This window comes from Phaeodactylum tricornutum, genomic scaffold (genome assembly GCF_000150955.2).
Source record: "Phaeodactylum tricornutum CCAP 1055/1 PHATR_bd_10x23 genomic scaffold, whole genome shotgun sequence".
Lineage (NCBI taxonomy): Eukaryota > Bacillariophyta > Bacillariophyceae > Surirellales > Neidiaceae > Phaeodactylum > Phaeodactylum tricornutum.
Window position 1 is genome coordinate 53,875 of NW_002238014.1, and position 13,476 is coordinate 67,350.

The following is a 13,476-nucleotide window of genomic DNA, read 5'->3' on the forward strand; positions in this document are numbered from 1 at the left end:
CTTTCGTATCAAGCGATGAACCATGACCTTTCCGACACAGTCACGATTCTCTCATCCGTTCATAGCCGATGGTGAAAGCAGTATAGAGAAGAGTGAGATGTAGCAGTAAATTTGTATTTTGTTCCACAATATCATAGAAGGGGGCGTGATATTCTCTCTGTATTTCTTGTACCACGCATCTCGGCACTGTTCGATCTATACCCTACGTTCTGGTACCTAACCACGTTCACGTGTTTTATCTCTACTATCGTATGTGCCAGATACTTGCTTTCTTTTGCTCTTTCCAAGTACGCTGCAGAGCCTTTCTTGCCTAAGAAAATGCATTTCCGTAACGTATATTATTAAACGATAGCCTAACACTCGTCCACTTTTTTGTCATAGTTTACTTCGAAAATTGGGCGCTCGTTTTTCCAAAAAGGCGTCTCTTCCTTCACGAGATTCGTCGGAAAGGTAGAAAAGCCTCGTAATTTCGCCACCCATTTGGGATATCCCGGCAGCGCCGTCCTGGGCCGCATTCAGCGCCGCCTTGCATCCGGCGAGGGCCGTGGGGGAGTTGCTGATCATCCGCCGGACCCATCGGGCCGTTTCGCCATCCAGCTCGTCATCTTTGTATACGGCATTCACCATTCCCATTGCCTGTGCTTCGTGGGCGGAATAGAATTTACACAAAAACCACAATTCACGAGCGCGTTTTTGGCCCATCAGGGCCGCCGCCGTGGTGCAGCCGTAGCCGGCGTCGAAGGAACCCATGCGCGGCCCCGTTTGTCCAAAGACGGCATTCGTACTAGCCAACGTTAAGTCACTGACCATGTGCAGAATATGTCCTCCGCCAATGGCATACCCGCGGACTTGAGCAACTATAGGCTTGGGACACCGGCGCATTTGTATTTGCAGGTCTAGCACTCGAAGTTTCGGTGCGATTTCGGTTCCATCTTGATAGCCTCCGTCCCCGCGGACGGTTTGATCGCCTCCGGCACAAAAGGCGGGAGTATACTGCTCGGCATCAATGTTGGAAGTGAGGATAACGACCCCCACGTACGGATCATCCGTGGCATCTTCTAAAGCCATTTGTATTTCGCGAATCGTCGTAGGGGTAAAGGCGTGCAGGACTTGGGCGCGATCAAAAGCTATACGTGCCGCCGCATCCACTGATGACTTGCTGTAGGTGATATCTCGGAAAGCGTAGGTTCCGAGCCGCGGAACAGGCTTGTCCCAATCAATGGGAACGTTGGAGATGAGGTGGAAACCATCGCGACGGGGCGTGGGAGGCGCCGTCCGGGACGGATTCCGTGCAGCCGCCATGGAATTCACATCCGAATTGCTCATGATGACTGATGAATATGATTGTTTTGGGTTGAAATAAAATGGTCCTGAACTAATACAGATTTTGAAGAATATGACGATTCGTCTCTCATCGTGATGGCCTCAAATTTCTCGCTTGACTGAACTCATCGAAGCAACTTCAACCATCGCCAGGATTGACGTCAGTCGGGACTTCCTGATTCGCCACACTTTCAAATACGGGGTTTTACGGTCAAACCACTAACAGTAAGCACTTTGAAATGAAAGTACCGTCACAAGCTAGAATAATACCTTCATCTCTCTCTAGCTAGAGAAAGAAAGATAGAACAAAAGGTACACCTATCAACTACACATGGGAAAACACCCACGGTCACGCCCAAATCCAGCAGGATGAATGTGAAAAAACAGATATGATTGTTATGCAAGAAGAAAGTCTCTATAGAAATGAATGTGTGAACAATAAAGGGATGCAAGAATGCTCACGGGGGGAGCACACGATGCCAACGACGGCCAGTGTCGTTCGGCCCAAAGTTTTCTACTGCCGTTTCTTAAGTTCGGCATCAATTCGTCGTCGAATTGTTCCCAGATCGGCACTCACAACCGTCCACCATGTAGCGATCAGCATGCAGAGAAACAGAATGGGCGGAAAGCCAAAAATCATGCAACCGCCTTCGCCGTCTGGCTCGACCCCGAGCAAATCCAGCATTTTGTTGATAAAGGAAACCAAAAAGGCCGCACTGCCACCGCCCCATCGATTCGCCAGCGTATCAACAATCGGTTTGGCTTCGTACCGGGCCTCGTTGGACAAACCATGCCACAATGATTCGCGCACTGGCTTGGCCACGGCCAAATTCATAATTTTCGTGCATTCGTCAACGACGAGGAAGACCAGCAAGTTGGGTGGTTGACCGTTGGAGGTGTGGTGCCACCATGCCAGTGCCAGGACGCCCAGCAGACGAATCAAGGGCATCAATGCTAGGGTTTTGCGCGGGCCACAGGCCTGTGCCATGTACGCGCCAACACCACTGGCTTGCAGGGCAAAAATGGCGACGGAGCTTGCCATGTTCACGTTAGCCAAAAAGGCCGTGTCGGCTTCGGTCGTGGTGGAATCGTTCCGATTGGCCACCAGAGCCGCCCTTTGGAAACTTAACAATACCGTGGTACTCGCGTACAAGGCATTGTACGTAAATATGGCCATCAGCAAGCGGGAGCGCAAAATCGTGGTAATGCCGCGTAGCAGTCTCTGTACAAAAGTATCTCCGTTCACCAGCGGTTTCTCTTCTTTCGTTTCCGACGTTGTACTGGAACCCCCGTTCGCTTTCGACAACTCTGATGCCGATTTGACGCGATTTAACGAATTGCCCGAGGCGACACGTTTCATTGAACCCAACGAAGACGAGCGCTTCATACTCGCATCGAGCGAAGCCAGATCGTTAGTCGATTGAAACAATTGCTGTTCTTCCCAGTGTTTTTGCATTATCCGACCCAGCTCGATGGACAACTCGGCCGAAATTTCCAACAAGAATGCCGCGAGTAGCAAAAGTCCGGGCAACTTCAAAAGGCGAGCCATGGAAGATGCCATGGCACTGGAACAAGAAAGAGATGCACAAAATTAGCTCGTGTTAGACATGAGTTTGGTACAACATTCACCTTTACAAAATTCGAACCAGGCATACCTTCCCAGAATACCACCCATGGTACCACCGAATCCCACCAAAGCCAATCGTTGAATTCTGGTCTTGCTACTTTCCATTGTGGTGTTTCTCTTGCGCGCGACTTCCTCGTACTCCATCGCTTCCGTGGTGACACCCCAAACCAAACTCAGCGAATGCAGTTTCATGAGATGCACCACGAGGAAAAAGGCAATGTAAAGGCCTTGCCCCAGGTACAACCACAGCGAGCGCTGCAGAAAGAAAAATTCGGGCCACCAGGTTCGGAACGATTCCTTCATCGAGGACGGGACCGATTGGGCGGCGTCGTGCAACGGTGTATCGTGGTGCTGTCGCAACCATTCCGTCAGGGCAAAGCCGGCGGCGTAGGAGATCAGAATAATAGCAAAGCATCGGTAAAAGAGTGCCAAACTGGATCCTTGCGTTTCACCGCGGGTGAGTCCCATGCGTTTCCAAACACGTCGCCGTCCCGGATCGGGGGCTTCAAAAAGCCAGCCAATGGGGACGGAACTGCAAAAGGCCATGACGGTACTCGCCAAGGTGAGTTTGGGCATGTGCTGGACTCCAATTTGGAGGGCAATGGCGTCCCGCATCGGGGTCAGTACGTAATTGGCGCAGGTAACGAGGAGGAGGGCCCAAAAACCAATCCACGTGGCGGCGGCAAAGGGTGAGACGTGCTGTGCGGACAAGACATGTTTGGAAATCCGGCCAAAAGCTTTGGTTGTGGCGTAAACGGGGACGAACATGCCATCGTCGTCGTGTGAATAATCACGTCTCGACGAAGAACGCTTCAATCCGGGGGAAGAGGGAGGACTGGACGGTGGCGACTGCCGGTATGCTGCTGTGCTTGTTTCCCCTGCGTAGGCAACGTGTTCCTGCCGGTCAAGCAGACTGGTAAGTTCAGATGACGAGTATGATGATCGTCGTGGGGACAACGAGATCAAGGGATGGGCTTTGTCATTCGTATCCGTGTTTGTAACTTCGTCGTCCATTTCGTAATCGGTTTCTTGTATCGTGGAGGGCATGCGCGAGTGATGCAGTTGACTCCCAAGTTGCTCTTCGGCGATATGCTGGTGCTGTCCACGCAAGGGTGTGACCCGATCGGGGTCGAACAAATTCAGTACTCCTCGTTGCTGCTCTGTCTCCTCGAAATGGGAATCATGGTTCGGTATTGATATCAATGGTCTTGTCTCGGGTTGGCTGGATGCTGATTCGTCAACTACCGGGGTTTCGTTGCGAACCGGAACCGTACGAGACAAGGTTTCGTTGGATGCGGCAACGGCAGCAACGTTGACTTCCACTCCTAGACCAGCAGTCGTTAATTGAGTCGTTCCGCTACTCTCGTTAACGCCCGGTGATTGCGGTTTGGGAATTAACAACGGTGTTGGTTGAAAGAGGACGCAGTCGGGTGAACGACTAGCATCGTTCAACATCCACGCCGAAGCGTCGGTTCCTTCTTCATCCTCGTGAAGCGATCGTTGGTGCTCTTGTGCCGCTGCCATTTTCCGTATCTTACACTTCCTCGCTTCGTACAGCTTTTCCGTTTGGTCGACACGTGCAATCTAGGATCGCTCGAACCCGAGAATGGTATGGTGCGTGTCGAAGTTGACTGTGATGTGCCCAACCGAGTCTTGGACAGTCGTTAGCCAACGGGAATGTCGTGCAAAGGATGCGTGCACAAGTTCCGTTGTCCCCCCCACAAAGATTCGTCGCGTCGGAACGAATCCACGCACACCAAGCGCGTGCTGGCGGGCGAGAAATTCTGTTCGGTTTGGATGTGTACGACGAAATAGTTCGAAGAAGGTCGTCGGGGTCGTGAATATTGTTGGGTGGAAGGGATCCACAGACCTTTCGTGTTTGTTTGTCGTCGTCGTCGTTCGTCCGACTTGTGGCGTCCTTGGGAAGCCTGCCGAAGACGAACCCAAAATTCGGGACGCTAGCTAGGTCGGTAACGTCGGTTCGTGTTTGGCCCGGGCGGTGGAGGGTTGTGCGTGTACATGTGCGTTAGGGTTGACGTCGATCCTTCCAGGCCTGTCCCTGGTCCGCCGTAGAGGCCAACACATCATCCGGGACTCGCCCTCTCGACCAAAACGCCTGTTTATTACGGAATGTAAGATACCGCTTGCCGTCACGAGAATCGCTCCGTGTCGATTCCACTGCTGTGGGACTAACAGTAAGGAATACGGCCATTGTAGAATGTAAGATCTAACAATATCAACGAGTCGATGTATAGACATAATTGGCTACGAACTGATCGAGAAGAAAGATACCACCAGCATCAATGTGAGCACGTACAGCGGCCCAACGATTAGTATCCCTGTCCTTGTTGTTGCTGGCGCTGCTTCATGTATTCCTCGAACGAAGGTCCCTCCTCGATGTTCTTGCGGGGGTCTTCGTTCTTCTGGGGAGTCACGTTACGGGTGTAGTCTTCACCTCCCATGGACCAGCCGAGTTCGGCGGCCTTGCCCCAGTCCGCCTTTTGGTTGAACAGAGCAGAGCTGGTGAAGGCGGTCTTGGCCGGAGCAAAGGCGGAGGCACTAGCCACAAGGGCGGCGATGATGGCAAATTTGGTCTGAGTAGATAAAGAAAATGGAGAAAAAGTAGTATGCGTGAGTGAGCCAGTATGGTTCGTTTGCACACGGGTATCGTTTGTGAATCAGGGGCAATCAGACTCCCGTACATGTAAAACTTCACAACGAGAATGTGACGCTAACTCCTCCTAGACTTAGACTTCACAACCGTAACGCTTCTGATTTTCCTCCCATTTGCAGTCTAGGAAGTCTCAGTCCAACCAGCATATCTTAGAATACCTCGTTTCACTACTTACCGGAGCCATTGTCACGATCGATTCGTCCAAAACCAGGGAGATCCAGTTTATGAGACTCGGCAAAAAAAAGCTTTCCAAAGTTGCCCTCCCCTTCTCCCAAACCACTGACGTACGCACTTCTGTTCTACACTCCCGTAGGAAGGCTACTGTTGTTTTCTACGTTGTCGAGCGAGGGACTGACGCCGCCGCGTCAAAACGTCACCCAAATTCGCATTTCCCTACGACATTTTCATTCCGTTCACTTAGAGCTCTCATGAGCGGTTGCCAGACAAACACGCACGCCCAATTGGAAGCTACGTTGGTCTATATACTTAAGGAAGTCTCATCCTGACGGTATGCGGGCAGACGGACACGTACTTGAAGGCATCGCGAGTCCTCTCCCTTTGGACGGTCCGCAGCAGCAGCGGGGACGTTTTGGACCCAACGCCGTCGAACTGTTCGATCCGCAATCGCACAAATCTTGATTTGCCCAAGTTTATAACGCACAATCCAAAATGGCTCCCGTAAGTACGACCTTGTTGCCTGTTTCCTTGTCTCGGGAGTCATCTACGGTAATATTGATTCGATGGTGGAAAAGGCGCGGTCGAGATCGCCGGAGCGGCGGTAATTTTATGGATGTTGGATCCACAATATCTTTTATTGTGACACCAGAATTCTCACGTATCTCGATTGTTTTATCTTCCCACATACACAGACCAAACTTGCCGTCATCGCCGCCCTTGTGGCTAGTGCCTCCGCCTTTGCTCCGGCGAAGACCGCCTTCACCAGCTCTGCTCTGTTCAACCAAAAGGCGGACTGGGGCAAGGCCGCCGAACTCGGCTGGTCCATGGGAGGTGAAGACTACACCCGTAACGTGACTCCCCAGAAGAACGAAGACCCCCGCAAGAACATCGAGGAGGGACCTTCGTTCGAGGAATACATGAAGCAGCGTCAACAGGGAGGACAGTAAGCAGTTGGCTTGATAGCTGTCCTGGTAGGATTTACCGGGTTCGTTCTGGCTCTTTTCATAGAAATTGAACGTAATCAATAGATCGCCAACCGCTTGTGCTATGTTTTTGTTCGCGACTTTGCTTGTTGACGACAACCGTGTAGTATCACTATGCAGTTCACTCTACTGTTGTTACCCTTGTTAGTATTGCAGATGAGATTTCCCCTTTCTGAGTCTGCTTACAACATTAATGTACTTAGGATCCAAAAAGGCAATCAGCCTCGACACCGGGTCAAAACGCGTATCATTTCGAGCTTGCTGCTAACAGTAGTGGGCACCAAAAAAGGAAACAATGACCGTAACTTTTCCGCCAAGCTCTATGCTACTATAATACCTGTACTTTAGTAGAAAGGAATCGAGTCAAAGTTGATCGTAGATATTTGCTCGGATTTCCGGCTCCCCACTAGAACATGAGTTATCATAGCTACAACTCGTGATACCAATCACGAGTGTTTTTTAAGCAAGAATGCCAAAATCACACAACCCGCCATGGCGGACTCAGATGAAGATTTTATAGGGTTGGTAGAAACTTGTCCTGAAATGACCGTCAGTCATGTGTCCGTACTTCGGACTGATAAAGGAACAAACAGACGAACGTCTAACTGACGTTGAGTGGAAAATATAAAGTCCCAACTTTGATTGGTTGGGCCCAGTAGCACAAGCCAACATGACAATTGTTGAGTCCAAGGACAAACTTGATAGAAAGTCCGTGAGGTGCTATGTGTATTGAGGTTGTTGCTCCAGCTTTGCACAAGTCCACTTGCGCCACAAACAAGGCAATGTTGTTTGGGGAAGACATCAGCAGACCTGTTCACCGTACATGGAATTTTCAAATCTTACCCAATCTCGACTATTCCAGCTACAAGACGTGATAGCAACATCAGAGTCCTACCGCAAAGTGAATAATATCTTTTCTTCTTCTTGTTGAAACAGTATTTTACTAGGTTGCGGTTGTTTATTGTGAGAGAAAACAACCAACCAGGTGGATTGGCAGCGGCTACCTTGTGTGTGCACATGTTTTGTTTTATTCAGTAGTAGTGACATGCCGAGACCGCACGAATGCGGAGTCCAGCGGTGGTGGTTATTGGGAATCCGGGTGAGGATGGTGCTGTAAGCGTTCCAAACGTCGCTTGACCCGGGCCAGCGTACGCAGCGTACGCCAGCGCTGTACATTGTACGACGATTGGTGCTCGGTCGGTGAGTGTGGTCGAGGATTGTGGGGACGGGTCTGGGCCTCGTCCAAAATACTCCACACTTCGCGTTCCAAATCCTGCGTGAGAATGTTGAGATCGTCGCAATGGTGTGGCGGCGTTAAGCAGGTCGTATCGTGATCCTCGTGGTGGCTGTTGTGACTGCCACTGGCAAGGCACAATCGATCAATCATGGTGTTGCTCCGACACGACGATTCCAAAATCTTGAGACATATTTGTGCGGTAACGTCTTCTTCGCGGAGGGCGGCGTGGGATTCGTCATCTTCGTCGGCATCTTCGAGAATGGCCTTGGCGTACTTTTCCCATACCTGCGTGTAGCTCATACCGGTAACGTCGAATTGTCCGTAGCGTTGCCAGGTTCGTATTCCGTCGAGCATGTGACTTCCTATGCGGAGGGTAACGTAGGATCGTTCGCGGGCGTACAGTTTGGCGGCGACGCGGGCACGGTAGGCGAGAGGGGCTAAATCCTGGGCCTGCACGCCCATGGCGTGCAGTTCCAAGAGCGCCTTGGGCAGGAGCGTTTTGTACAAACGGCGCGTCCGGTCGGCGTCTAAATCTCCCCAGAAACCGTTGCGGTTGACTCCAAAAGTTGCCCGCAGGGCTTCCACGGACGCGTACTTGCTCGCCCAGTCGGCCTTGCGGCGTTGATAGGCGGGGTCACTGTCGATGGATGCGACGGTAGATTCGGTGCGGCTGCTGCTACTACTACTGGAAGGAAGAACGGTTTGCACCAAGTCTTCCCACGCGTTGTTACTATTGGTAGGAGCGGTGATTGAATCGTGCGGTGCCTTCTTGGCCAACGTGACGATCGCGGGATCCTGCAACGAAGGAGAACCGTGTTTCCAAGTCGACCCGTGTACCGTCCGACGCCGGTATTTGCGTGTGGATCGGTGGTGTTGTAACGCCTGTACCGAGGGGGCATCTTCCCATACACTGCCTTGTTCGAGGAACTGCAAATGCGAGGGTGGCGGTGGCGGTACCAAACAAGACGCTTGCAAGGCCGAGCCCAACGAATTGCCGCAAGTGCTTGTAAATGATTTTGTGAAGGTTGAAGATGCCTGGCGAGTTCTCCGCCGACTGTGGTAACAAGAAGACGGTTCGTAGGGTCCGTGGGTCGATTGTCCGTCAATGGTTGTGCTCGTTTTTTTTCATCGTTGTGACAATATCAGAACGTGACAGAAAATGTATCAAAAATTTCTAACACCTTTATTTGATTCCGATACGGCTCAAGAAAAAGAATGGAGAATATCAACAAATATATCCGATGTGATCAAGACTACTCGATATACATAGGAAAGCATTCGCGACCCAGCTTTGTTACTTAGGAAATCTAGAATCTGGCCCGATTAGTGATTTGCGGCCTCTTTAAGACCATCGGATTAGTGAATTTCCTCATTTTAAAATAAGTGAACAGAACCCAAGAGAACATTCCCCCTCCTGAGGGGGGAGGAGGGGATGGCTGAAAAGCCCCAGATATTCCGACTGAGATCTCGGGACACGACTGGCCTACGTCACACTCAGAAAGATGTTGTTTTGGTTGTTTCTGATTACCATAGTGTTATAAACAAAAACATATTTAGACCCCCAGCCAACCCGTCACAGTATGAATTTTGGCATCCTTTGAAAGCAAATTTTGGTTTTTCCTAAATATATGATCATCAAACCGGCTTGCGCTTCTGTTTTGAATAACAAGCCGGCCACTTCAAATACCAAAATAAACGCTCATGCGTTTACAACACAATATTCAGTGGTATCATTTTGCATAAGATTTGACGGTATATAACGATGGAATTTTCTCGTCACGATGAAGGAAACTTACAGCAAGCGCAGTCAACAGATTCCCAATTGAGTCACAAACGGGACTCTATTTTGCCCCATCATGAGGGGGCAAAATGCTTTGGTACCCCAGAAATTTGCTAGTAATTGTCAGTGTAAAAACAAATGAACCTATTTCAATACAAAAATCAAATTAAATGCATATCATCAATAATACTCTGTTTCTACTCACAGTCAACCTTTTCTTGAGTGCAGCAGAGTTTGGGCAGTGGAAGTTTTGGTTTTCTCCTTCATCCTGCAGAATAGGAAGGCTGTTGGGTACAACGGATAGGTTCACATTCATGGTGGCAGCGAAAGTCCAAAAATGAGCGAGGAACCAAATTCTGGGCGACGCGAGATACATTTCGGTGTATCCGGGACTCAAACAATATATATAAAAAAGCGCAATTGTGTTTCATATGTCGGAGCGGGGATGAGGGGGCAAACGTCGGATCGTGCCCCCACATAGCTGTTCCAGTATTATGGATCTATTAGCATCCAAATCAGTGTATATTCATTTTAAGTATGTGGGTTAACAGAGGAAAGTAGTGCGGACTCATAATTCGTCGTCCTTGGTAACCTTTGGTTCTTGGGATGTCCTTACCCCCTCAAGAGGGGGCAAAGTTGCTCGCTTGGGGTGATTGTAAAAGTGGTTGACAGTGGTGTTCGGACTACTGCTTCCGTGACTAGCAGCACGACTGATCACGTCGAGATCATACCAGGAGCTTGTAGTCCGACTGTTTGCACCGTGCCGTTTCGCCCGATCCACCTCATCACATTCAATTTGGTTGAGTCAGTGAGGGGCTCCCTTTCTTATCCCGGTCTACCAGGTATACACTTCCAAGGCTATTGATAAGGAATCTACGCACTCATTTCGACAACATGGCTCCAGAAAAGACCATTGGAAAGAAGAAAGTTCGCATTGTAGTCCTGCTTGCTGGAGTTTGCTTCATTTTTCTGCTTACTGTTAGTAGGAATTTTGCAATGACTTACTGTAAAAATGTCGACATGATTGACGTTCTGCAATCTTGTCAGCCATTGCAAGCTCGAACCATACAGCCAACGCGTAAGCCTCGACATCACCCAACACGTGCTGATTCAGTGCTGCGTGACTTTGCTTCAAATACTTCCGACAAGTCCTACTGCGATAGCAAGGATCCATACCGACACATACCTCTCAAACCCAATCAGCGCGTTATCCATCTAACTGGAAAAATGGGATACAACAACAAGTTTCAAAAGGATGTTGAAGACAGACAAAGGGAAGTGATCCAGAAGTTTCCCTGGCTACGGAATACCTCTGATGCCATCTCTCACTTCAAAGTTCCCGACCATTGGCTGAACTATGAACCGTACCAGGAACATTTGCAATTCCTGAAAGATCCGACACATGAATCTTCTACGGGTGGAGGCTGGTGGTTTTGGAAGCCGGCTGTGATCTTGGATGTCTTGAAGCAGCTGTCACCAGATGATGTGCTGGTTTATGCTGACTACGACCAGACCAATTGGTGGCCAGGCTTAGCAGTTTTTATCGAATACATGATTCAAAATCCAAATATTGACTGGGCTCTAACACAAATGAAGTTTAATGAGAAGGATTATACAAAACAGGACGTATTTGAAGCATACTGTGGAAAACCGACAAAGGCGCTCCAGGACTCTGGTCAATGGCGAGCCAATCTCCACATTTTCCGCCCTACTCCGCGTGTCATACAGTTTGTTAAAGAGTGGCAGCGAGCCACCGAAGACTACAGTGCAATATCTGACACGGAATCTCTGATCCCAAATGCACCATCTTTTGTGGAGCATCGCCGGGATCAATCTCTTCTAAACTTGCTGCTCAAATGTTGGTTCACGTCAGATGAGGCAAAATATGTCAAAATGTTGGATCCTTGCAAAGGGCTATATTCGAACAGTAGGTCCAAAAAGACAGGGAAGCTTAACTTACACTTTGTCACGTTACCTTCCCTGAAAACTCCCGAGGAACTTACGCTGCTTGAAGAGCGCAGGCACAGCTTTTGGGCTTCCCACAACCGTACTGTTCCAAAAGCAGTGTACCAAACATAATCCCTAAAAATAAGCAACAACTTGTCTTGTCTTGCAAGCCAACTTGACAAGCCTGTGGCTTACAGTTGATGCTAGTGTACCTGTACACAATAGCAACATAGCAGAGGGTGAATGGGGAGATTGTCCGCAACCGCGCATAAGATAACGGAATTGCAAATTGCTCTGTACGTCGTCGTGAGTGCTATCAGTACCATGCGGTATCTAGCAGACCTGTTCACTGTACGTGGAATTTTCAAATCTTACCCAATCTCGACTAATCCAGCTACAAGACGTGATAGCAACATCAGAGTCCTACAGCAAAGTGAATAATATCTTTTCTTCTTCTTGTTGAAACAGTATTTTACTAGGTTGCGGTTGTTTATTGTGAGAGAAAACAACCAACCAGGTGGATTGGCAGCGGCTACCTTGTGTGTGCACATGTTTTGTTTTATTCAGTAGTAGTGACATGCCGAGACCGCACGAATGCGGAGTCCAGCGGTGGTGGTTATTGGGAATCCGGGTGAGGATGGTGCTGTAAGCGTTCCAAACGTCGCTTGACCCGGGCCAGCGTACGCAGCGTACGCCAGCGCTGTACATTGTACGACGGTTGGTGCTCGGTCGGTGAGTGTGGTCGAGGATCATGTGCACGGGTCTGGGCCTCGTCCAAAATACTCCAAACGTCGCGTTCCAAATCCTGCGTGAGAATGTTGAGATCGTCGCAATGGTGTGGCGGCACTAAGCAGGTCGTATCGTGATCCTCGTGGTGGCTGTTGTGACTGCCACTGGCAAGGCACAATCGATCAATCATGGTGTTGCTCCGACACGACGATTCCAAAATCTTGAGACATATTTGTGCGGTAACGTCTTCTTCGCGGAGGGCGGCGTGGGATTCGTCATCTTCGTCGGCATCTTCGAGAATGGCCTTGGCGTACTTTTCCCATACCTGCGTGTAGCTCATACCGGTAACGTCGAATTGTCCGTAGCGTTGCCAGGTTCGTATTCCGTCGAGCATGTGACTTCCTATGCGGAGGGTAACGTAGGATCGTTCGCGGGCGTACAGTTTGGCGGCGACGCGGGCACGGTAGGCGAGAGGGGCTAAATCCTGGGCCTGCACGCCCATGGCGTGCAGTTCCAAGAGTGCCTTGGGCAGGAGCGTTTTGTACAAACGGCGCGTCCGGTCGGCGTCTAAATCTCCCCAGAAACCGTTGCGGTTGACTCCAAAAGTTGCCCGCAGGGCTTCCACGGACGCGTACTTGCTCGCCCAGTCGGCCTTACGGCGTTGATAGGCGGGGTCACTGTCGATGGATGTGACGGTAGATTCGGTGCGGCTGCTGCTACTACTACTGGAAGGAAGAACGGTTTGCACCAAGTCTTCCCACGCGTTGTTACTATTGGTAGGAGCGGTGATTGAATCGTGCGGTGCCTTCTTGACCAACGTGACGATCGCGGGATCCTGCAACGAAGGAGAACCGTGTTTCCAAGTCGACCCGTGTACCGTCCGACGCCGGTATTTGCGTGTGGATCGGTGGTGTTGTGACGCCTGTACCGAGGGGGCATCTTCCCATACACTGCCTTGTTCGAGGAACTGCAAATGCGAGGGTGGCGGTGGCGGTACCA

The 13,476-nt window shown here is 50.2% G+C and overlaps 5 protein-coding genes across 5 annotated transcripts; 1 reads left to right on the forward strand and 4 right to left on the reverse strand.

The window, feature by feature from the left end:
• Positions 1-375: 375 nt before the first annotated feature.
• Positions 376-1,302, reverse strand: PHATRDRAFT_bd371 (predicted protein; the record flags this gene model as incomplete). Its single annotated transcript, XM_002176149.1, has 1 exon — positions 376-1,302. The coding sequence occupies one exon, from the start codon at positions 1,300-1,302 to the stop codon at positions 376-378; it is 927 nt and encodes a 308-aa protein (XP_002176185.1).
• Positions 1,303-1,837: 535 nt separating this feature from the next.
• On the reverse strand, positions 1,838-4,781 carry PHATRDRAFT_bd1579 (predicted protein; the record flags this gene model as incomplete). Its single annotated transcript, XM_002176150.1, has 2 exons — positions 2,979-4,781; positions 1,838-2,888 (listed from the first exon to the last, which is right to left on the reverse strand). Exons 1-2 carry the CDS (start codon positions 4,472-4,474, stop codon positions 1,838-1,840), a joined length of 2,547 nt encoding a protein of 848 aa, XP_002176186.1. The 5' UTR covers positions 4,475-4,781.
• A 2,929-nt stretch (positions 4,782-7,710) lies between these two features.
• PHATRDRAFT_bd1580 (predicted protein) lies at positions 7,711-10,177 on the reverse strand (the record flags this gene model as incomplete). Its single annotated transcript, XM_002176151.1, has 4 exons — positions 7,711-9,075; positions 9,426-9,541; positions 9,818-9,862; positions 10,007-10,177. The coding sequence occupies 4 exons, from the start codon at positions 10,175-10,177 to the stop codon at positions 7,869-7,871; spliced, it is 1,539 nt and encodes a 512-aa protein (XP_002176187.1). The 3' UTR covers positions 7,711-7,868.
• Positions 10,178-10,821: 644 nt separating this feature from the next.
• On the forward strand, positions 10,822-11,880 carry PHATRDRAFT_bd1180 (predicted protein; the record flags this gene model as incomplete). Its single annotated transcript, XM_002176141.1, has 1 exon — positions 10,822-11,880. One exon carries the CDS (start codon positions 10,822-10,824, stop codon positions 11,878-11,880), a length of 1,059 nt encoding a protein of 352 aa, XP_002176177.1.
• Positions 11,881-12,203: 323 nt separating this feature from the next.
• Positions 12,204-13,416, reverse strand: PHATRDRAFT_bd1581 (predicted protein; the record flags this gene model as incomplete). Its single annotated transcript, XM_002176152.1, has 2 exons — positions 12,204-13,285; positions 13,330-13,416. The coding sequence occupies 2 exons, from the start codon at positions 13,414-13,416 to the stop codon at positions 12,365-12,367; spliced, it is 1,008 nt and encodes a 335-aa protein (XP_002176188.1). The 3' UTR covers positions 12,204-12,364.
• Between the last annotated feature and the right edge of the window lie 60 nt (positions 13,417-13,476).